Here is a 23,738-nt window from a genome sequence, read left to right as displayed (position 1 = left end):
TCGCCCAAGGAGCAGGGACTGGAATCCAGGTCCTTCGGACTCCCGGGTCCGGGCTCTAGCCCCTAGGCCACGCTGCTTCTCTAACTGATTGGCCTGCTTCCTGGGGTCTCGGGTTTGGGGTTTTGCAAGGCCTTTTCTTTCATTCATTCAGTCGCATTTATTGAGCGCTTACTATGGGCAGAGCACTGGACTAAGCGCTTGGAATGGACAATTCGGCAACAGAGAGAGACCGTCCCTGCCCAATCTCTTTGGGGAGGGGGAGGCTGGGAGAGCGGGAACCAGGACTGATCACCCCGATGGGCTTTCACGGTGTCTCCTGGGTCTTCCCCGCGCTCCCCCTCCCTAGGATCCAGGCCCAGGGGGCCTAAGCTCAGAGCAGACTAAAATGCCCCTCCCCGCCTCGGGACTCTGCATCCCCCTCCCTAACCTGACAAGCCCACTCCCCTTCTCCCAAGGAAACTCCCAATAACCTCCCTGAATCCCAAAACATCCCCAAAATGCGGCTTCCACCATCTGGGTCTCTTACTGCTATTGCTGTTGTCCATCTGTCTCCCTCGATTAGACTGTAAGCCCGTGAAAGGGCAGAGACTGTCTCTGTCGGTTGCCAATTTGTACATTCCAAGCGCTTAGTACAGTGTTCTGCACATAGTAAGCGCTCAATAAATACTATTGAATGAATGAAAGGGGGTGGTCCATCGGGGGGATTGGAGGAGGGGGGGTCTTGCTTTTGTTCTGTTCTCTTTTGCTTTGCTGCCTGTCTCCCCCGTTTAGACCGTGAGCCCGTCAGTGGGCAGGGATTGTCTCTACCTGTTGCCAAATTGTCCATTCCAAGCGCTTAGTCCAGTGCTCTGCACATAGTAAGCGCTCAATAAATACTATTGAATGAATGAACAACCCAGGTCAAACCCAAATCCAGGGGCTTCAGAGGGAACTGGACCCCATCTCTCCCTCCTCAGGGCAAATGCCATTTGTTCTTCTATTTCCTGGGGGTCAGGGACCGTGTCTAATTTCCCACCCGCATATCCTCTCCTAGCACTTAGCAGGGAGATCTAATTAATAATAATAGTAATAATAATAATGATAACTGTGGTATTGGTTAAGCGCTTACTATGTGCCAGGCACTGTACTAAGCCCTCGTTACGACAAGCAAATCAGGTTGGACCCAGTCCCCGTCCCACGTGGGGCTCACAATCCCGATCCTCATTTTCCAGATGAGGTACCTGAGGCACAGAGAAGTAAAGAGACTTGCCCAAGGTCACACAGCAAACGTGTGGCGGGGCCGGGATCAGAACCGACGTCTTCTGTCTCCCAGGTCCGTGCTGCATCCGCGATGCCATGCTGCTTCTCGATAAATACTATCACTATTTCCAGCTGCTCATACGGCACAGACCCTTCAGGTAATAAAAATAATTACATTAAATAATAATAATAGTATATGTTAATCACATAATATGTGCCAAGCGCTGTATTAAGCACCGGGGTAGAGATGAGATAATCAGATCCCACACCAGCCTCACCATCTACGTAGAAGGGAGAACAGGGATAGACTCCCCACTTTAAGGTGAGGAAAAGGAGGAAAGAGAAGTGAAGTGACTTGCTCAAGGTCTCACGGCAGGCCGGTGATGGAGGGGGGATTAGAACCCAGGTCCCCTAGCTCATTCACCACAGTAACCCTACTCTGATATTTCTAAGAAACCACGGAGGGATTTTGAGTGTCTGAAACTTTATGGCTTAGACTGAACGCCTGTTGTGGGCACCGAACGCGATACAACTCTGTTGTCCTCTCCCAAGCGCTTAACACAGGGCTCTGCACACAGTGAGCGCTCAATAGTGATTGATCGCTTATGGCTACAAGTTAGTCCCTTTTGAGGTAGCTGGCCTCAGTGACCTGAATTTGAAAAAGAGATCTCAATCTACCAGATCCATCGCTATTCCATGAGATTGGAAGCTTCTCTAGGGCAGGGATGGTGGCTTGACCTTTCCTCTGCTCTGCTCTCAAGCGCTTAGTACAGTCTTCTGCACCCAGAAGGTGCCTATTACAGAGCTCAGTATGACACCCTGCACCCAAGAGCTGCTCCCCAAATACTTCTGAATGGAACAAAAATTTAAAACAGACCGTCACGGCCCGCTACCCCAGGTTGTAAGCTCATTGTGGGAAGGGAACCTGTCTGCCAACTATCGTATTCTACTCTCCCAAGCCTTTAGTACAATGCTCTGCACGCAGTAAGCGCTCAATAAATACCCCTGGCTGATGAACTGCATCCCATTTTTAGGGAGAGACTGGTAAATCTGTTCAATCTCTCTACGGCCCCCAAAAGAGATGTGAATTTGAATCCGGTGGCGGGCCTAGGAGCCCATCTGGGCCTCCAAGTCAGCCATGCCTCGGGCTAATAGCCTTAGGTCAGTACGGCAACAGAAACGAATAACGACGTTTTCCGTATTTTCCCCCCATCACCCCAACCACACCCACCCCAAAAAGAGAATTACCGGTAAAGAATGGAGCTGGCCAAAGGAGGCTATTGGGATTGATATTGATCCTCAGCTCCTTTTGGGCAGGGAACGTATCTACCGACTCTGTTGTCCTCTCCCAAGCGCTCAATGTAGCTCTCTGCACCAGTAAGCGCTCAATCGATACGACCGACTGGTTTGTCAGTCAATCGACTGCATTTGTACACCTGTCCTTGCGAGCCAGGAACAGGTCTACCAGCTCTTTGGGACTGTTCTCTCCCAAGAACACCGAGTACGGTGTTCTGCCCACAGCCAGCGCTTAGCAAATACTACCCGTCGATTGGCCGATCGATAACATCCTTCATCATCCTTCCTGAACACGGAAAATGCACCTGGACCCGGGCCACCTACCCTAGTTTCAAGCCAAACCTCGGCCCGAAACTTCGCAACTATTCTAGACACCCGGACAGGCTTCGACTGAAAGATACTTCACTACTCCTTGCACGCGCTTTGGGAAAATGGCACTAGACGCTTTGTTCCCACTCAGTCCCTCCAACAGGCCTGGGAAGCTAAAGTTGTCAGGCCAGGAAAAGGCGGGAACACTCCTCTATTCCTTGTTTTCTCCAAAGCAGAACTAGAGCGCCTTGTTTCGACTCCTTCCCTCCAACGGGTCTGGGAAGTCCAGGTTCCCGGGCCGGGTAATGCCAACCTAATGCCAACCGCTACCCCTCCATCTCGCCCATCTCACCGCCGACCTCTCACCCACGACCCGCCTCCGGCCTGGGACGCCCTCCCTCTTCACATCCAACCGACGACTCTCCCCTCCCTCCTTCGAAGCCTTCCTGCAGGCCCACCTCCTCCAAGAGGCCTTCCCTAAGCCCTCACTGCCTCTTTTCCTACTCTCTCCCTTTATTCCGCGGCTTAGTGGAAAGAGGCCGGGCTTGGGAGTCGGAGGTCATGGGTTCGAACCCCGGCTCCGCCGCTCGTCAGCTTTGTGACTGTGGGCAAGTCACTTCACTTCGCTGGGCCTCGGTTACCTCATCTGGAAAATGGGGATTAAGACTGTGAGCTTCACGTGGGACAACCTGATTACCCCGTATCTCTCCCGGCACTTAGAACAGTGCTCCGCACACAGTAAGCCCTTAAAAAATACCAACGTTATTATAATTATGTGGGCTCTAATCCCGGCTCCGCCACTCGTCTGCTGTGTGATCTCGGGCAAGCCGCTTCTCTGTGCCTGTTACCTCATCTGTCAAATGGGGATTAAAACTCTGAGCCCCAAGTGGGACAAACCGATTATCCCGAATCTATCCCAGCGCTTAGAAGAGTGCTCGGCACACGGTATGCGCTTAACAGATACCATAATCATTCATGATTATTATTCACCATCTCCTCCCAGCCCCACACCTCTTATGTCCTCATCTATTATTATTTTTTTTTTCTATTGATGTCCGTCCCCCCGTCTAGACGGGCAGGGAATGTACCTGTTCTATTGTTGTCTTGTCCTCTCCCAAGGGCTTAGTACAGTGTCCCGCACACGGTAAGCGCTCTTAAAATAGGACCGATTGGGAAAGGGTGAGACTACTTCTCTATTCCTTGTTTACCCGAGCTGTGCGCCTCCCACTTAATGTCGCCGAACCGGCACGAAGCTCAGGGGGTCATCGCCCGGTGGTCTGCTGTGAGAAGCAAAGTCACCCAGTTGGAATTCGGATGGAGTGTCCAAATTCTTGACCTTACCACATTGCGGATATTACTTGTTCGCCTCTTCCATCTGCGCAAAATCAGTTAGACCCGGTGGAGGGTCACATGGGAGGTCAACCGCACGGCCCAGTGGAAAGAGTCGGAGTCCCTGGGTTCGAATCCCAGCTCTTCCAAAGGTCTGCTGGGTGACCTCGGGCTGATCGATTAACCTCTCTGGGTCTCCTTTCCCCTCGGGGATACGAGAGATTATGAGAGTCGCGTGGGGGTCCGGGTCCGGGTCTGATCTCGGGGCCTTGCGTCCACCCCGGCGCCAAGCGCACAGTCAACGTTTCGTAAATTCCCCGATCGCTAAGCGGGACACGAAAGGTCCCCGAGACTTCGTCCTTAATTTTCTTTTCACGCCGCCGGGCTGCTTTATAAACTGCAAACTGAAAACGCTACGTCCGCAGCGGACGATCCGTCCTTCCCGGTCGCGGCTCCGTTCGTCGGCGTCCCGGGAAGACGCAAGGCGGACCTAGAATCCACAACTGCGGCAGGAGCTCACGGTCCACTCTTTGGAAACGGGTACGTTTTCCCCTGGGCAAGCGTAGAGCCGTCTCGCTTCCCTCTGCCTCCATTTCCCCATCTGGACGTCTTGTCGGGGACACTCGATCGTACGCGTGTTCATCCCCGGCGGAGAGCCAGCTCCTCTTTCAACGGAATTTTTCCCCACGGCCTCCGGATCGCCGGTGCACCGATTTCCTCCTTCCCCCGACTTCTTCGAGCACCCGTCTCCCCGGCTGAATCGGAAGCTCCTCGAGGGCCAACGCCTCCCGGCCCTATCCGGCTCTCTCCGGGGGCTTCCAACTAGCGCTTACCGAGTTGCATGTGCTAAGCGTTCGGGAAGCCCAGGATAAAGAGGCGGCGACACGTTCCCGACCCTGGAGGAGCTTCCGCTTTCAAACGGGGGGAGACGGGCTTCGGCCCGGATCGATGGGGTGGATCGCTCGGTCTGACCGCGAACGGCCTCTTGTCCCCGCTTAGGTCCGCGGTCTGCCCCCAAAATACTCTCCCGCCGTGGAACCACTGACGGATTTGGAGGAGAAAGCCCCGTTTCACCGCTGCAACGGCAGCAGGCGGCCTCCCTGTTCTCCGCCCGAGCTTGGCCGGGGATTTGCCAACGTTCCTTGCGAAAAAGAAACGCCACCGGAAGGAAGAGAAATTACACGGACTGAGCGGAGAGTCGAGAGGATTGATGTGGATTTTTATTTACAAAGAGATGTCGGGCTAAATGACTACGCGCTTCCGGGCAGACCACAGAACTTCAAAGGGGGTAGCTAGGAGAGTCTTCCCGCCTTCCTCCTCCTCCTCCTCGTCTTAAAAGGGAAGAACACCAAACGTGAGCTGTTTCTTAAATAGTCTTTCCCCCTAAGGGAAAACACACACCGGGATGAGTAAAGCTACATACACGGGGCGAGCATCGAGCTTGAGGTCGACTGGCTACAGTGGAGTCCTTCGAGGGCACAGATGGGGTTGGGAGTTCGGTGGGGAATTCTGGAGTTTCTCCGGCTTGGAAGTCCAGGGACAGGAGCTCGGGAGCCTCCGGGTAAAGAGCATCAAGGAGGGAGGTGGAGGAGCCGCGATCGAGGGACACCGAGGCCAGGACGCGCCTTTCGCCTCCGAGGACGGACAAGTTTAAGTGACCTCCTCCCCGCCGGGGGGCTTATAAGATGCCCGGTGGGGACTCGCCCTCTCCCGAGCGCTCAGTACAGTGCGCGGCACCCATTAAGCGCTCGGTAGATACCACCGAGTGACATTCGCCCCACCCTCGGCCCCACAGCGCTTAGGTCCGTATCCTGACACTCGGCCTTTTTTCTCTCTGTGGTCGTCCGTCGTACTGGACTCACCCAAGCGCTTAATACAGTGCTCCGCCCACAGTAAGCGCTCGGTGAATACCACGGATGGGGGAGTGGGGCGGGGGGAACCGGGCCTCGGGCCAGATACCTGGACTTGACTCCATCGCCCAGCGGAACCAGAACAACCGCTCCGCGTCATCGTTTATACACAATTTACAGTATTTGATCCAAAATAAAAATCACGAGAAAAATACAGCCATTTCTGCTACGACACCTTCCGCCCGACGCCCCCTCCCGCCCCGCCCTCCCTCCCCGCTGGGTCCCAGGGGGACCCGCACAAAAAGACCCCCCGCCCCGAGTCCCCACTGAACGTTTTGGTCTCATTCTGAGATCCGGGCTCCGGACGGACGGGGCTCGCGGACCGGCACCTCTCGGGATCGATCCCGTGGTCGCGTCTGAACCGAGGATCTCGAGGGAGGGCGGTTCCCTCTCCCAGTGGGAGGGCGGAGGGAGGTGGAGAGGAAGCCCCGTTCCCCACCCCCGCTGGGGAACATCCCTTGGCGAAATCTACCGGGCTTGGGTAAGACAGAGCTTAATTAGATTTCCTCCTCCCAACCCCCGGCCCGCACTCATCCTCCACTCCCCGCCGGGACACGCCTACGGGGGGGAACCGACACCACGGGCTCGTCCCTTCGGGACCGAAGCGGGAGGGAAGGACGGGAAGACAGGAAAACGGATCCGGAGGCCTTCGAGGCGGAGGCCGACAGGGGCCGGGATGGGTGGGTTGGGAGGCCGTTCCTACGGGGAGCCGAGGAGCGGGGGCCGTTTGGATGTCGGAAGCCGCTCCTCGCCTCGGGGCGGCTCGTGCCCAAGGGGGGGGGACCGTTCTATCGGAAGCCAGACAAGTGCGGATGACGGGACGGACGGACGGACGGCCGAGCCGTCGGAAGCCGCTCCTCGCCTCGGGGCGGCTGGTGCCGGACGGGGGTCGGCGGGGAGAGGGGGGTGGAGGTCATCCCTACCGGGAACCGGAGAGCGGGGACGACGGGACGGAGGGCCGAGCCGTCGGAAGCCGCCCCTCGCCTCGGGGTGGCCCGTACCATCGCAGGGGGAGACGGGGAGGCTGTTCCTTCGGGAACCGGACAAGATGGGGGCTTGCGGATGACGGGACGGGGTCGGAGGCCGCTCCTCACCTCGGGGCGGCTCGTGCCCGCGGGGGTCGGCGGGGCGAGGGGGGCATGGGTCATTCCTACCGGGAGCGGGAGGGCGGGGGCGGTGGGGAAGACGGGACGGAGGGCCGAGGGGTCGGAAGGCCCTCCTCGCCTCGGGGCGGCTCGTGCCAACGCGGCGCGGCCGGGGAGCGTGGCGGGGGGCGGGGAGGCCGTTCCCACCGGGAGCCGGAGAGCGGGGGCCATTTGGAGGAAGCCGCTCGACGCGGGGCGGCCCGCGCCGACGGGGTGGGGGGCGTGGGAAGCCGGACAGCGGGGGCCCCGTGGATGACCGGACGGAGGGAGCCGCCGTCGGAAGTCGGAAGCCGCTCCTCGCCTCGGGGCGGCTTGTACGGACCGGGGGAGAGACCGCGGTGGGCGGGCGGGTGTGGGGTGGGGGACGACTGACAGAAAGCCACGCTACTGGAGGTGGGGGAGGGATGGGAACGGATTCCGAAGCGGGATCTAGAGGAACCCGGGAATCTTTCCCTCGGCATTCCTGGGAGGGGGCGGGGGAGGCCGGGGATAGAGAGGCCCCCCCCCCCGTCCCCGGATTGCAGATTATAGAACCCCTCCCGCCCCCCAATCTGAAGGTTAAGCCCCCCTCCCGCCCCCCGGGGCCGACGAGACAGCACAGATTACGGCAGCCTGCAGGTAAGAGCACTGCTGAGCGGTGCCGGGAGCAGGCTGGGGGCGGGGCGGGCGTCTACAGGTCTATGAGCTGATCCACCAGCAGCAAAGACCTGGCTAGGTTGGGCAGGCTGGATTCAGAGCTCCCGCTGCTGTTTCTAGAGTGCCCACCTGGAACAAACGGGAGAGACAGGGATGCAGGACAGAAGACAGAAGGTTAAGGGTTAGAGCGGCAGAGCGAGCGACAGACAGACAGAGAGAGACAGAGAGAGAGAGAGAAAACAAACGCACCAAAAGAAAAAACCAAACCGCAAACTAGAGAAGCGATTTTTAACCTGCGGCGATAGCTGGGGGAGAAACGGCGGAGAACAGGCAGCCCCCACCAAACCCCGACGGGACATTCGGGCCCTAGATTGTGAGCTCGCCGCGGGCGGGGAACGTCGCTGTTGAGTGCCGCAGCGGACTTCCCCGAGTGCTTAGGCCAGTGCTCTGCACGCGGTAGGCGTTCGGTAAATAAACACGGCCGAACGGGTGAACCTCTCTCTTTAGAGCGGGGTTTGCGAAGCATGAATTCCCGGAGCGGTCCCCCTTTCTTTCCCCTCTTCTTCTCTCTCTAAATTCTTCGAGCAGCGGACTGCCCTCCTACCCTGGAAGCTGATCGAGGGCAGGGATCGTGTTTACTCCATCCACTGTCCCCGCCCGGGCGTTCAGTCCAGTGCTCCGTACCCAGCAGATTGGAAGCTCCTTGAGGACACAGATGGGATCTGCTAACCTTATTGCACTCTCCCAAATGCTCAGCACAGTGTTGTGCACATATTAGACTGTAAAGCCCTTGAGGGCAGGGATAATAATAAAATCATGGTATCTGTGAAGCGCTTACTATGTGCCGGGCACTGTACTAAGCTCTGGGGAGGGGGGAGGGAAGAGAAGCCGATCGCGTTGGACACAGTCCCTGTCCCCAGTGAGGCTCGCGGTTACAATCCCCATTGTCCAGATGAGGTAACTGAGGCAGAGGGAAGTGAAATGACTTGCCCAAGGTCACCCAGCAGACAAATGGGGGAGCCGGAATTAGAACCCATGACCTCCTGACTCCCAGGCCCGGGCTCTACCCACCGTGCCACGACTGCACCTACTTCCTCTGTCGGACTCTCCGAAGCACTCAGTACAGTGCCGAGCACATAACAGACCGTCAGCTCCTTGAGGACAGGGAATCGCGTCTACTGACTTTACCGTACTGTCCCGGGCGCTCAGTACAGCGCTCCCCACGCACTTGGTGCTCAATAAAACCCGTTTAAATCGATCACCTGAGGGTAAGGATTGTGTCTACTAACCTCAGGGGGCTCTCCCAAGCCTTTAGTCCGGTGCCCCGCAGACGGGAGGTGACGGATCGGTACTAGGGATGGCTTCGTTCTGCCGTACTGTCCTCTCCCGAGCGCTCAGGTCAGTGCTCTGCACACAGCGGGCACTCAGTAAGCAGCACCGATCGATCCGTTGTGCGGTCAGGGGCAGGAAACCCGCCGGGGGGATTTACGCTTCGCTGAGAGTTGCCGCCGTCGACCGGCTGAGCAATCGCCCGGGGCCATCTTGAGGCCCGGCCAGAGGCCTGTGGGCTCGATGTGGGCAGGGACTGTGTCTGTGTATTATTCTGCTGGACGCCCCTCCTCCCCCAGGCGCCTCAGTCCAGCGCTCGGCCCACCGTCGGCGCTCAGTAAGTCCCACGGAACGAGCGGGCGAGTAACTCTGGCCGCGGCAATTATTTCAGCCGACCGAAGCCAGGGCAAACGTTTACGGCAAACCGGGTCCGTCTCTCCTCGCGGCGTACTAGGCGTCCTCCCTCTAGACTGCGGGCGGGGAACGCGTCTACCGACTCTTGTCGCATCATCCCCTCCCACGTGCTCAGTGCTCTGCACACGGTAAGTGCTCAATGAACACCACGGATCGATTCCCGCACTTTCGTAATCACCCCGGCCCCACGGCACTTACGTCCGTGTCCCTCCCCTCTCCTGCTTCCTCTATCCGTAACCTCTCCGGATGCCTTCCTCTCCCTGCGGACCGTACGCTCCTCGTGGGCGGGGATCGGATCTATCCCCCCTGTGGCACTGCGCTCTCCCAAGCGCCCGCCACGGTGCCCCGCACACAGGAGGCGCCCAGCAAGTACCGTCGATGGATTCTAGCGGAGCGTTGGGAGGGCTGCCCCGTCTCCGGCGGCCACTCCGGGCTGCATTTCACCGGGGGGACCCGGTTGTAGCCGGATTCCGTCCCTTCGCTCAGCCTGAAGTCACACCCGCTCCGTGGGGATCGTCTGTTACCCCGGCCCGGCCCTACAGGGGACACCCCGGGGAGAAGCCCGCGGCTCGTTCGCACGAGGTCCGACGTGGTTCTAGGCGATCGATAACCCGTCTCGGCTCTTCTCTCTCCCCGCCTCCTCTCTTACCTTGGGAGTTTTTGGATATCAATACGGGGATTGGATCAAATTCATCTTCTGCCAACTTCTCAGAGTCCTCGGGGGTGTCAAAGCCTGCTATCAGATTACTATCTTCTGAGGCTTAGGGTGGGAAAGGAAAGCAGAGGAGCGGAGACAGTGGAGACCGAGGTTAGAAAAGCAGGAAATTGTTAGACGGCCACAGGCCCCCTGGTGACTTTAAACTCTAGACTGGAAGCTCGTTGTGGGCGGGGGATGTGTCTGTTATATTGGTCTCCCAAGTGTTTAGTAATAATAATAATAATAATAATGTTGGTATTTGTTACGCGCTTCCTCCGTGCAGAGCACCGTTCTAAGCGCTGGGGGAGATACAGGGTCACCGGGTTGTCCCGCATGAGGCTCACAGTCTTAATCCCCATTTTACAGATCAGGGAACCGAGGCCCAGAGAAGTGAAGTGACTTGCCCCCAGTCACACAGCTGACAAGGGGCACAGCCGGGATTCGAACCCATGACGCCTGGCTCCCGAGCCCGTGCTCTTTCCACTGAGCCACACTGCTTCTCTAGCACAGTGCCCTGCGCACAGTAAGTGCTCAATGAATGCAATTTGACCGACTGGCTCTTCTTTTATGGCATTTGTTAAGCGCTTACTATGTGGTAAACGCCTTTCTAAGCGCTTAGGGAGGGATGCGAACGAGTCAGATCGGACACGGTCCCTGTCCCGCATGGGGCTCAGGGTCTAAGTAGGAAGGGCAACAGGAGAACTGAGGCACAGAGAGGTGAAGTAATAATAACGTTGGTATTTGTTAAGCGCTTACTATGTGCAGAGCACCGTTCTAAGCGCTGGGGAGATACAGGGTAATGAGGTCGTCCCACGTGAGGCTCACAGTTAATCCCCATTTTACAGATGAGGTAACTGAGGCACAGAGAAGCGAAGTAACCTGCCCACGGTCACACAGCTGACAAGTGGAAGAGCCGGGAGTCGAACTCATGACCTCTGATTCCGAAGCCCAGGCTCTTTCCACTGAGCCACGCTGCTTCTCTAAGCAGCGTCAGTAAGCCCGTCACTGGGCAGGGACTGTCACTCTCTGTTGCCAAATTGTACATCCCAAGTGCTCAGTACAGTGCTCTGCACATAGTAAGTGCTCAACAAATACTATTGAATGAAGCGACTCGATCGAGATGACCCAGCAAGCACCTGACAGAGACGGGATTAGAACCCAGGCCCTCTGACCCCGAGGCCCGTCTTCTTTCTACTAGGCCACGCTGCTTCTCCCTGGGCAGGAATCATCCCTAAAGACTCCACTGGACTGCATGTCCCTGGGTCCTTAGTACAGTGCTCTGCACACAGTGCTCATGAAATATCACAGATTGACCGATTTTCGCTCAGAAGGCAGATTAGTCAGTTATATTTACTAAGCACTTAATATTATCATCATTACAAAGCACTCGGGAGAGTAATTATCATACTCGTTGAGTGCTTACTCTGTTCCAGGCACTGTACTAAGCGCTGGGGTGGGTACAAGCCAATCAGATTGGACGCAGCCCCTGTCCCCCGTGGGGCTCACGGTCTCGATCCCCATTTTACAGATGAGGAACTGAGGCCCAGAGAAGTGAAGCGACCTGCCCAGGGTCGTCACACAGCCGCAAGCGGAGGAGCCGGAATTAGAACCCATGACCTTCTGACTCCCAGGTCCGTGCTCTACCCGTTGCGCCACGCCACTCCTCTAATCCGACGATAGACAGACGCATTCCCTGCCCGCGACGAGCTTCCGGGTGGAAGCCGGGCCCCTCTTGGGAGTTGAAATCCCTAAACCGGCGCGTGTCCCGACCTAAAAGGGGTCGGTTAAATAGAGAGAAACCCGACGACGAGTCGGAGTCAAAAATTTACAGAGGAAGTCCATCGCGCAGATCATTTAAGGGGGAGGAGCGTGAGGTTGGTTCGGAGCAGAGGTGCTCGGTTTCTGGGCGAGGAAAGAGGAGGGGGTCGTCCCCTCTGGGGTGGGGAAGGGCGAGCTGCGGCTTTTCCTCTTCTGGGGGGGGGTGGGGGAGAAGAGAAGCGGTGTGGAAGGGAGAGAGGGTTGATGCTCATTATGGACAGGGACCGTATTTGCAATTCGGTGGCACTGGAGTCCCCCAAGTGCTTCGTACAGTGCTCTGCACATAGTAAACGCTCAAGAAATACCATTGATTGATCGAGCATTCCTTCCCCTCCCCACCCCGCTCTCAATTTTTCTTAACACGGTTCCCGGCACGACCTCCCCGGCGGTTCTTGGGCCCTGAGAGCCCTCAGCCTCGTCGCCGAGCGGGTCGGAGTTCAACGTAAGAAGTCCCCAAGCCTCCTGAGATCTAGGAGCACAAAGTCACGGCTCAGTGAGCCTCACCGGGTCCGGGGACGAAGCCCCGCTCAGGGGACGCACGTGCCCGGCGAGAAAGTCCTCCGGGGAATCCAGGAGGGGGGCGGGGGGAAGGGATCCTTGACCTCGCTGCCTCCAATCTCTCCCCGGGCCGGTCCGTACTTGGCTCTGGTGCCCGGTTGATTTTTCTACGAAAACGTTCGGTCCATGTCTCCCCCGTGCTCAAGAACCTCGGGGCCGCCCCTTACCCTCAGCACCAGACAGAAACTCGTCACCGTCGGCTTCGAGGCCGCCCATCCCCTCGCCCCTCCTACCTCACCTGGCCGCTCTCCTCCTCCCACCCAGCCCGCACGCTCCGCTCCTCTAATGCCAACCTTCTCCCTGTCCTTCCGTCTCGTCTCTCTCGCCCACAGCCTTCCCAAGTCTGGAACTCCCTCCTCCTCCGTATCCGCCAGACCAAAGCGTCCCCCCCCCCTCAAAGCTTTCGTAAGGTCGCAGTTCCCCGCCAAATCCTCTTTTCCCCGGCTCCCTCTCCCTCCCGCGTCGTCTCTGCGCTTGGATCTGTGACTTCTGGGCGTCTGGTATTCGTCCCGCCCCCAACCCCACAGCACTTAGGGCCATACCTAAAGGTTCTTTATTTCTATTAATGTCAGTCTTCCCTCTAATGATAATAGTAATGTTGGTATCTGTTAAGCGCTTACGATGTGCCGAGCACTGTTAATGTCGGTATTTGTTAAGCGCTTACTCTGTGCAGAGCACCGTTCTAAGCGCTGGGGTAGATGCAGGGTCATCGGGTTGTCCCACGTGAGGCTCACAGTTAATCCTCATCTTACAGACGAGGTAACTGAGGCCCGGAGAAGTGAAGTGACTCGCCCACAGTCACCCAGCTGACGAGCGGCAGAGTCGGCATTGGCACCCATGACCTCCGACTCCCAAGCCCGGGCTCTTGCCACTGAGCCACGCTGCTTCTCTAGACCGGAAGCTCGCTCCGGGCAGGGATCGTATCTAGCGACCCTGCTGCACTGTCCTCTCCCAGGCGCTTAGTACGGTGCTCTGCCCACCGTAAGCGCTCAATAAATATCGACGACGGATCGATTCTCCACCAGATGGGACTCGAATCACCGTGATTCGGCTCCCGTGGGACTCAGAAGTGGGGAATCTGTCCTTTCCATTCCCATTATAATTTCTGCTCCAGAATTCCGGGGAGTTCCCGTTTTGGAAGTGACACTTCCCCGGAGTCGGCCCCCGCTGACCCTCTCTTAATAATAATTAATAACTGTGATATTTGTTGAGCGCTTACTACGTGCCAGGCACTGTACTAAGCGCTGGGGTGGATACAACCGAATCGGGTCGGACGTAGTCCGTCCCACGTGGCGCTCCCAGTCTCCACCCCCGTTTTAAGGATGAGGGAACTGAGGCCCAGAGAAGTGAAGTCACTTGCCCAAGGTCCCACGGCAGACAAGTGATGGAGCCAGGATTAGAACCCAGCTCGTTGGGGACAGGGAATGTGTCTGTTCACTGATGTGCTGTCCTCTCCCAAGTGCTTAGTCCAGTGCTCTGCACACGCTAAGTGCTCAATAAATGCGACTGACTGACAAGTCCTCTTGACACCCAGGCCTTTTCGGGGGGCAACTCTCCCTCCCTCTCCTCCCGTCGGTAAAGACGGAGGCCGGGGGGGGGGGGGGGGAGGTGCCTTTACAGAAGCAGCGTGGCTCAGTGGAAAGAGCCCGGGCCGGGGAGTCAGAAGGACACGGGTTCTAATCCCGGCTCTGCCACCTGTCAGCTGTGTGACCGTGGGCGAGTCACTTCACTTCTCTGGACCTCAGTTCCCTCATCTGCAAAACGGGGCTGAAGACTGTGAGCCCCACGTGGGACAACCTGATCACCTTGTACCCTCCCCAGCGCTTAAAACAGTGTTTTGCACTCAGGAAGCGCTTAACCAATGCCACCTTTTTTTTTCTTCCCTCCGTGCCTCAGTTCCCTCATCTGTAAAATGGGGATGAAGACTGTGCGCCCCTGCGGGACAGGGACTGGGTCCAACCTAATTATCTTGTGCCTACGCCAGTGCTTGAAACACTGCTTCTCTAGACTGTAAGCTCGTCTCCAGACTGTAACGTTGTTGTGGGCTGGGAATGTGTCTGTTCTCTTGCTATTATTATACCATAATAATTATGGTATTTGTTAAGGGCTTACAATGTTCCAAGCACTGTTCTAAGCACTGGGGTGGATACAGGGTAATCGGGTCGTCCCACGTGGGGCTCAGACTTTTAATCCCCATTTTCCAGATGAGGGAACCGAGGCCCAGAGAAGTGAAGCGGCCTGCCCGAGGTCACACAGCGGACAAGTGGCGGAGCCCTCGTCCTCTGACTTCCAAGCCTACCACTAAGCCACGCTGCTTCTCTGTCCTCCCCCAAGGGCTTACTCCAGTGCTCTGCACACGGGAAGCGCTCAATAAATACCACCGACTGACCGACCGGACTGTAAACTTGATTCTATTTAGTCGCCATCGTCTCTACGAGACGTCCTTCCCCTCGACTCTATCTATCGCCGTCGTCCTCGTCCGTCCGTCTCCCCCGATCGGACCGTGAGCCCGTCGGACGGCGGGGACCGTCTCTATCTGTTGCCGACTCGTTCATTCCGAGCGCTTAGTACAGCGCTCCGCACATAGTAAGCGCTCAATAAATACTATTGAATGAATAAACTCGTTGTGGGCAGGGAATGCGTCTGTTCTTTGGTTCTACTGTTCTCTCCCAAGCTTTAAGTACAACGTCCTGCACGCCGCATGAATGAATGTGTGTGTGTCCCAGCGTTTAGTACAGTGCCTGGCACAGAGCACTTACAAATACCCTAAAAGAAAAACCTCCCTCCCCCTCCCTATCTAGTAGACACCCACTCTCCCCACCATCAAAGCTTTATTTAAAAATTCCCACCTCCTCCGAGAGGCCTTCCCCGACTAAGCCCCGGTTCCCCTGACTCGCCCTCCCTCTCTAGCCCGTGACCTCGCCGGGGGCAAGAAATGTGTTTATTGCACTGTTGGACTCTCCCACGCGCTCAGCACAGTGCTCCGCACACACTAAGCGCTTAATAAATACCATTCATTCATTCATTCAGTAGTATTTATTGAGCGCTTACTATGTGCGGAGCGCTGTACTAAGCGCGCTCGGAATGAACAAATCGGCAACAGATAGAGACGGTCCCCGCCGTCTGACGGGCTCACGGTCCGATCGGGGGAGGCGGACGGACGAGAACGACGGCGATACCATCGAACGAACCGACGAAAGCAAGCGCTCCATAAACACCGTCGACCGACCGGGCCGCGCCGCTCGCATCCAGAGTCCTTGGGCGGGAAGGGCGCGGGATGTGGGCAGGGAACGTCTCTGTTCATTGCTCTGCCGAGCGACCAGTCCAGTGCTTTGCGCCCCGTAAGCGCTCAAGAGATACGAGTGAACGACCGCCTCTCCCCAGCGCTCGCACAGGGGAGGCGCTCAATCAATACGAACCCCCGGTCCACGTCCCACCTCGGGCCTGGAACGTCCTCCCCCCTCACGCCCGCCAAACCAACTCTCTTCCCGTCTTCAAAGCCCTCCGGAGAGCTCACCTCCTCCAGGAGGCCTTCCCGGACCGAGCTCCGCCTTTTTCCTCCGCTCCTCTTTCCCTCCCCATCGTCCGGACTCCCTCCCTCTGCTCCGCCCCCTTCCCCTCCCCCCCCAGCACTTGTCTATATCTGCACATATTTATTGCTCTATTTATTTTATTAACGCTGTGTCTAGATCTAGAATTCTGTCTAGAATTCTATCTAGAATTGAGAAGCAGCGTGGCTCAGCGGAAAGAGCCCGGGCTTGGGAGTCAGAGGTGGTGGGTTCGAATCCCAGCTCCGCCGCCCGTCCGCTGGGTGACCGTGGGCGAGTCGCTTCACTTCTCCGGGCCTCAGTGACCTCATCTGGAAAACGGGGATCAAGACCGTGAGCCTCACGTGGGACGACCCGATGACCCCGTATCTCCCCCAGCGCTTACAACGGTGCTCTGCACATATAGTAAGCGCTTGACAAACACCGACATCCTCTACTTCGACGCCGTCGACGCCCGTCCGCTCGGTTCGTTTCGTCGTCTGTCTCCCCCGTTCCGGACCGGGAGCCCGTTGTTGGGTCGGGACGGTCTCCATCTGTTGCCCGGTCGCGTCTTCCAAGCGCTCCAAAGCCCAGCGCTCCGCACACAGCCGGCGCTCAATCGACAGGACCGAACGAATACGACCGAACGAGCGAAGGCGCGCGGCCCACGGGAAGGGCTTAGCGAGGGCCGGCGGCGGGATCCTTAGGATTTACCTTTGTGAGCCGAGGCGGAGACGGGCATGGGAGTGAACTCTTCCAGGAGGTCGGCGGCGGGGTCGGAGGGCAGGGAGCAGTCGAGCAGAGAGTCTTCGCCCTTCAGAGAGTCTGAGGGCGGTGCAGTAGGAGGGGTCCCGTCCGGCGGCAGCGGGAAGCAACGGGCGCAACGGCACGGTTAGGTTAGAGGAACCCACCCGCCTACTCCGCTGGCTCGGGCTCTCCCCGGCGCTCGGTGCAGCGTGAGCGCTCAGTCAGTAATAACAACGTTGGTATTTGTTAAGCGCTCACTCCGTGCAGAGCCCTGTTCTAAGCGCTGGGGGAGATACAGGGGAACGAGGCTGTCCCACGTGGGGCTCACGGTCAACACCGCTGATGGATATTAACAGGAGAAGCGGCGCGGCTCAGTGGCAAGAGCCCGGGCTTGGGAGTCAGAGGTCACGGGTTCTAATCCCGGCTCCGCCACCTGTCAGCTGGGGGACCCCGGGCGAGCCGCTTCACTTCTCGGCGCCTCAGTGACCTCATCTGGGAAAGGGGGATGAGGGCTGTGAGCCCCACGAGGGACAGACTGATTCCCCTGTATCTCCCCCGACACTTAGAACGGTGCTCGGCACATAGTAAGCGCTTAACAAACACCTACATTACGATCATTATTGATAACACAAAGAAGAGTACTTGTTGAGCGCTCACTACGTGCCCAGCTCCATTCTAGCTGCTGGGGTGGATACAGCAGCATGAAGAGAAGCAGCGGGGCTTAGTGGCAAGAGCCCGGGCTTGGGAGCCAGAGGACGTGGGTTCTAATCCCGCCCCTGCCACTTGTCTGCTGGGTGACCTTGGGCAAGATCCTTCATTTCTCTGGGCCTCGGTTCCCTCATCTGTAAGATGGGGATTAAGTGTGAGAGCCTCACGTAGGACAACCTGATTATCTTGTATCTACCCCAGCGCTTAGAACAGTGCTTGGCACCAAGTAAGCGCTTAACAAATACCATTATTATTATTATTACTATCATAGTATTTGTTAAGCGCTTACCACGTGCCGAGCACCGGGGTAGATACGGGGTAATCAGTTTGTCCCACGTGGGGCTCACGGTCTCAATCCCCATTTTACCGATGAGGTCCCTGAGGCACCGAGAAGTTAAGGGACTTACCCAAAGTCACACAGCTGATGAGTGGCCGAGCCGGGATTCGAACCCTTGACCTCTGACTCCCAAGCCCGGGCTCTTGCCACTTAGCCAGGTTGCTTCTCCTTAGCAAATCAGAGTGGACACAGTCCCTGACTCCCACGGGGCTCAGTCTCAATCCCCATTTGACAGATGAGGGAACTGAGGGCCGGAGAAGTGAAGTGGCTGACCCAAGGTCACACAGCAGTCACGTGATGGAGTCGGAATTCGAACCCGTGACCTCGGGTCTCCCAGGCCGGTGCTCTACCCATGCTGCTTCTCTAGGGTTGGGATTAGGTTTGGGGCCCACCTGCCGCTTGACCGGTGGATTAACAAGTCACGGAAGGAAGAGAAAGATCCAGAATCTCACTACTTGGTTCACGGCTGGATTGCCGGAGAAGCAGAGCGGCCTAGCGCGAAGAACCCGGGCCTGGGACTGGGAGGATCTGGGTTCTCATCCCGGCTCCACCACTTAACAAGAATAATAACATTAATGGTAATAATAGTGGTATTTATTAAGCGCTTACTACTAATAATAGTAACGTTGGTATTTGTTAAGCGCTTACTACGTGCCGAGCACCGTTCTAAGCGCTGGGGGAGATACAGGGTCATCAGGTGGTCCCACGTGAGGCTCACGGTCTTCATCCCCATTTTCCAGATGAGGTCACTGAGGCCCAGAAGAGTGAAGCGACTCGCCCCCAGTCACCCAGCTGACGAGCGGCAGAGCCGGGAGTCGAACCCATGACCTCTGACTCCCAAGCCCGGGCTCTTTCCACTGAGCCACGCTGCGTGCCAGGCAGTGTAATAAGTGCCGGGAGAGGAGGGGTATATAAGCAAATCGGGTTGAAAACAGTCCCCGTTCCACACTGGGACAGCACACGTAGCCGTATTTGTCCTCGTCCGTCCGTCTCCCCCGATCAGACCGTAAGCCCGTCAAACGGCAGGGACCGTCTCTATCCGTTGCCGACTTGTTCATCCCAAGCGCTTAGTACAGTGCTCTGCACATAGTAAGCGCTCAATAAATACTACTGAATGAATGAATTTGTACTCACAAGTACTTGTGAGAAGCAGCGCGACTCAGTGGAAAGAGCCCGGGCTTGGGAGTCGGAGGTCCTGGGATCTAATCCCAGCTCGGCCACTTATCAGCTCTATGACTTTGGGCAAGTCACTTCAGTTCACTGTGCCTCAGTGACCTCATCTGTAAAATGGGGATGGAGACTGTGACCCCACGTGGGACAACCCGCTCACCTCATATGCCCCCCCCCCAGTGCTTAGGACAGTGCTTGGCACATAGCAAGCGCTTAACAAATGTCATTATTATTATTATTATTACTTCACTGGACCTCAGTTACCTCATCTGGCAAATGGGGATTAAGACTGTGAGCCCCACGTGGGACAGGGACTAGCTTGGATCCACCCCAGTGCTTAGAACAGTGCTTGGCACATAGTAAGTGCTTAACAAATACCATTAAAAAGAGAGATAGATTATCATCGTTTCCATCAAGTTGACTCTTAATGAGGCTGATCTGGGGAGAACGGCCGCTCAAGACAGCCGGCCCACAATTCTCTCCAGATTTTTAATAATAATAATTATGGCATCTGTTAAGCGCTTACTACGTGCAGACCACCGTTCTAAGCGCTGGGGGAGATACAGGGTCATCAGATGGTCCCACGTGGGGCTCACGTTTTTTAAACCCCATTTTTACAGATGAGGGAACTGAGGCCCAGAGAAATGAAGTGACTTGCTCAAGGTCACACAGCAGGCAGGCGGCAGAGGTGGGATCCGAACCCATGACCTCTGACTCCCAGGCCCGGGCTCTTTCCGCTGAGCCGCGCCGCTTCTCTAACACTCCGCAGCTCCGACCTCGAACTGACCGGCGAGGGGGGCGGGTGGGGGGCCGTGTCCTCATGGAAACCGCCGGGACTGGTGGCCGTTGGCCTGTCGAAGCAGCTTCCACTGTCTCCTAATAATGATGATGATGATGATAACTGTGGTATCTATTATGCGCTTACTACGTGCCAGCCACTGTACTAGGTACTCAGCGGAAAGAGCCCGGGCTTGGGAGTCAGAGGTCATGGGTTCGAATCCCAGCTCTGCCACTCGTCAGCTGGGTGACCGTGGGCGAGTCGCTTCACTTCTCTGGGCCTCAGTGACCTCATCTGGAAAATGGGGATGGAGACTGGGAGACCCACATGGGACAACCTGATTCCCCCGTGTCTACCCCAGCGCTTGGGACAGTGCTCTGCACATAGTAAGCGCTTAACAAATACCAACATTATCATTATTATTATTATTACAGGTAATTGCGTTGGACATATGGGTCTCTCGCAGGGCTCACGGTCTTAATCCCTTTTGTCCAGATGAGTTAACTGAGGCTCAGAGAAGTGAACTGACTCGCTCAAGGGCACACAGCAGGCAAGGGGCGGAGCTGGACTAGAACCCAGGCCCCTCTGCCTCCCGGGCCTGTGCTCCATCCACAAGGCCACGCGGCTCTTCATGAAAACAGTTTCCAAGGGTAAAGCGGGGACCGCTGGAGGGGGGCTCCAGCGAGACCCGTGTGGACCCCGCGAGGAAACTCAATCGATACATGCCCCCGACCGCAGATATCCCGTAATTAAATAACGCGAGTGGGACCCAGACGAGTGAGAAAATATGCCCGGTAAGAAAAACGTACCTCAGAAAGTTCAATGGCTCTAATGTCAACTGGGCCTTGCTGAGCTGCACCCCTGCTCGGTTGGTCGCTTACCAACCGAGGAGGATAATAATAATAATAATAATAATAATTACGGTATTCGTTAGGCGCTTACTAGGTGCCAAGCACCATTCTAAGCGCTGGGGAAGATACAAGGTCATCAGGTTGTCCCACGTGGGGCTCCCGGTCTTCATCCCCATTTTACAGAGGTCACTGAGGCCCAGGGAAGTGCAGCGACCTGCCCAAAGTCACACAGCTGATAAGTGGCGGAGCTGGGATTAGAACCCACGACCTCTGACTCCCAAGCCCGGGCTCTTTCCACTGAGCCACGCAGGATCGGGGTGAGGTTAAATGAATCACGGGATGGGAGGGTTTGTGTTCCGTGGAGCGGTAAGGAATGCGACGGGAGAGCCGGTTTGACCAAGAGAAAATTCCCCACTCTCCAGAGGCGAACCAAGCAGCCCAAGGCAAAGGTCGATTTCTCTCTCGCCGCCGCCCCTTGGTCCACGTCCTGCCACTGGCCCAGAACGCCCTCCCTCCTCGAATCCCACGGACAGTGACTCTCCCCGTCTTCAAAGCCTTACTGAAGGCCCACCTCCTCTCAGAGGCCTTCCCTGGCTAAGCCCCACTTCTCCTCACCCTTCTGTGTCACCCCGATATAATAATAGGATATAATAATAATAATCATGGTATTTGATAGGCACTTACTACGTGCCTAGCACTGTACTTTGCGCCAGGGCGGATACAGGTTGGACACAGTCCCCGTCCCACGTAGGGCTCACGGTCTCCATCCCCATTTTCCAGATGAAGGAACTGAGGCCCAGAGAAGTGAAGTGACAATGACTCTCCCCCTTTCAAAGCCTTATTGAAGGCCCATCCCCTCCAAGAGGCCTTCCCAGATTAAGCCCCACTTTTCCTCAACTTCCACTCCCTTCCGCGTCACCCTGACTTGCTCCCTTTCTTCATCCCCCACCCACCCCGCCCCACAGCCCTTATGTCCTTATCTGTCATGTATTTATTTCTATTCATGTCCGTCTCCCCCTCTAGACTGTCAGCTCGCTGTGGGCAGGGAATGTGTCTGCTTGTTGCCGTACTCTCCCAAAAAACTCTCCCCAAAAAACAGGCAGCGTGGCTCAGTGGAAAGAGAATGGGCTTTGGAGTCAGAGGTCATGGGTTCGAATCCTAGCTCTGCCCCTTGTCAGCTGTGTGACTGTGGGCGAGTCGCTTCACTTCTCTGCGCCTCAGTTACCTCATCTGTAAAATGGGGAGGATGAAGACTGGGAGCCCCACGTGGGACAACCTGATTCCCCTGTGTCTACCCCAGCGCTGAGAACAGTGCTCTGCACAGAGTAAGCGCTTGACAAATACCAACATTATTAACATTATTATCAAGTCCTTAGTACAGTATTCTGCACACAGCCGGTGCTCAATAAATGAATGAATTTTCCCTCACTGATCGGCTGAAGGCCAGGCCAGAGGCCCAAATGTCAGCATCTCGAGGAAATCAGTACCAGCATCCACCAGTACCACGGGGTGAGGGTCCCGGGGGCGGAAGGGGTGGGCACAGAGTCGCTCCCCGGGCTCGAATCTGCCTTCCCGCGGAGTCTGGAGGTTGTGAGGGAGGAGGAGAGGGGGTCTTCACCAACCTGTTCGGTTTGACGTGACGGAGTCCGTCTGAGACAAGAGGCGCTGAGGCATCGGGGGCTCCAGGCCCGGGATGAGGCTCTCCACGACCACCTCCGCTTTGCCTTGGGCCGCAGGGAGAGGACGGTGAGGAAGCACAGGAGAGGGACGGAATTAGGTCCGACGAGAGTCAGAGAGAAGGGAGGGAGGATGAGAGAGGGATGAGAAAAGGGAGAAGAGGAATCAGAGAGAGGTGGGGAAAGAGGTGAGAGAGAGAGAGTCAGAAAGAGGCGGGGAGAGGAAAGAGGGAGCGATAAGGACAGGAGTCAGGTGGGGAAGAAGAGAGAGAAGAGAGGAGGGGACGGAGAGAGGGAGGAGAGAGACGAGGGAAAGACGACAGAGTCAGAGAGGTGGAGAGGGAGAAAGAGGCGAGAGACGAGAGGGAAAGACGACGGGAGTCGGAGAGAGAGGCGGAGAGGGGAAAAAGAGGACACAGAGGAGGGGAAGGAGAGATGACAGAGAATGAGTCAGAGAGAGGTGGGGAGAGAGAGGAGAGATGAGAGGAGAGGGAGAAAGAGGGGAGAGACGAGAAGGAAAGATGACAGGAGTCAGAGAGAGAGGTGGACAGGGGAAAAAGAGGACAGAGAGATGAGGAGGGGAGGGAGAGATGACAGAGAATGAGTCAGAGAGAGGTGGGGAGAGAGAGAAGAGAGATGAGAGGAGAGGGAGAAAGAGGGGAGAGATGAGGAGGGGAGAGAGACGGCGGAGAAGGAGTCAGGGAGAGGAGGGGAGGGAAAGAGAGATGAGAAGGAGAGATGGCACAGAAGTCAGAGTCAGAGAGGTGGGGAGGGAGAGAGGACAGAGAGAGGGGGGCAGGGAGAGAGGAGACGGAGGAGTCGGAGAGAGAAGTGGGGACGGGGAGAGAGAAGAGAGAGACGAAAGGGGAGAGGAGGGAGAGGGAGATGAGAGAGTGGTCCGAGAAAGAGGTGGGGAGGGAGAGAGAGGAGAGCGAGAGAGAGATGAGAGGAGTTGAGGGAGAGGGGAAAAGAGGAGGAGAGAGAGAGGAGAGAGGGAGTCACAGACAGAGAGGTGGGGAGGGAGAGGAGAAGAGAGAGGAGGAGGGAGAGAGGAGAGTGGAGAGAGGGAGTCAGAGAGAGGTGGGGAGGGAGAGAAAGAAGAGAGAAGAGAGAAGAAGAGGAGAGAGAGAGGAGGGAGGAGAGGATTCAGAGGGAGATGGGGAGTGAAAAAAGAGAGAAAGAGGAGGAGGAGGGAGAGAGGAGAGATGAAGTCAGAGAGAGGTGAGAAGGGAGAGGAGAGAGAGGAGGAGGGAGAGAGGAAAGA

General features: G+C 56.8%; 1 protein-coding gene across 1 annotated transcript in view; it reads right to left on the bottom strand.

Annotated features, from left to right (window-relative positions):
* Positions 1 to 23,738, bottom strand: part of AAK1 (AP2 associated kinase 1) — a 139,049-nt gene that overhangs the window by 9,151 nt on the left and 106,160 nt on the right. The window contains exons 18-20 of the mRNA XM_039912225.1: positions 22,421 to 22,522; positions 16,922 to 17,032; positions 10,257 to 10,367 (exon numbers count right to left, since the gene is read on the bottom strand). Of these exons, the coding sequence (XP_039768159.1) occupies positions 10,257 to 10,367; positions 16,922 to 17,032; positions 22,421 to 22,522 (324 nt within the window). The remainder of the gene's footprint in view (positions 1 to 10,256; positions 10,368 to 16,921; positions 17,033 to 22,420; positions 22,523 to 23,738) is intronic.

Source organism: Ornithorhynchus anatinus, chromosome 5, assembly GCF_004115215.2.
Source record: "Ornithorhynchus anatinus isolate Pmale09 chromosome 5, mOrnAna1.pri.v4, whole genome shotgun sequence".
Classification (NCBI taxonomy): Eukaryota; Metazoa; Chordata; class Mammalia; order Monotremata; family Ornithorhynchidae; genus Ornithorhynchus; species Ornithorhynchus anatinus.
This window is presented reverse-complemented; position numbering and strand designations above follow the sequence as displayed.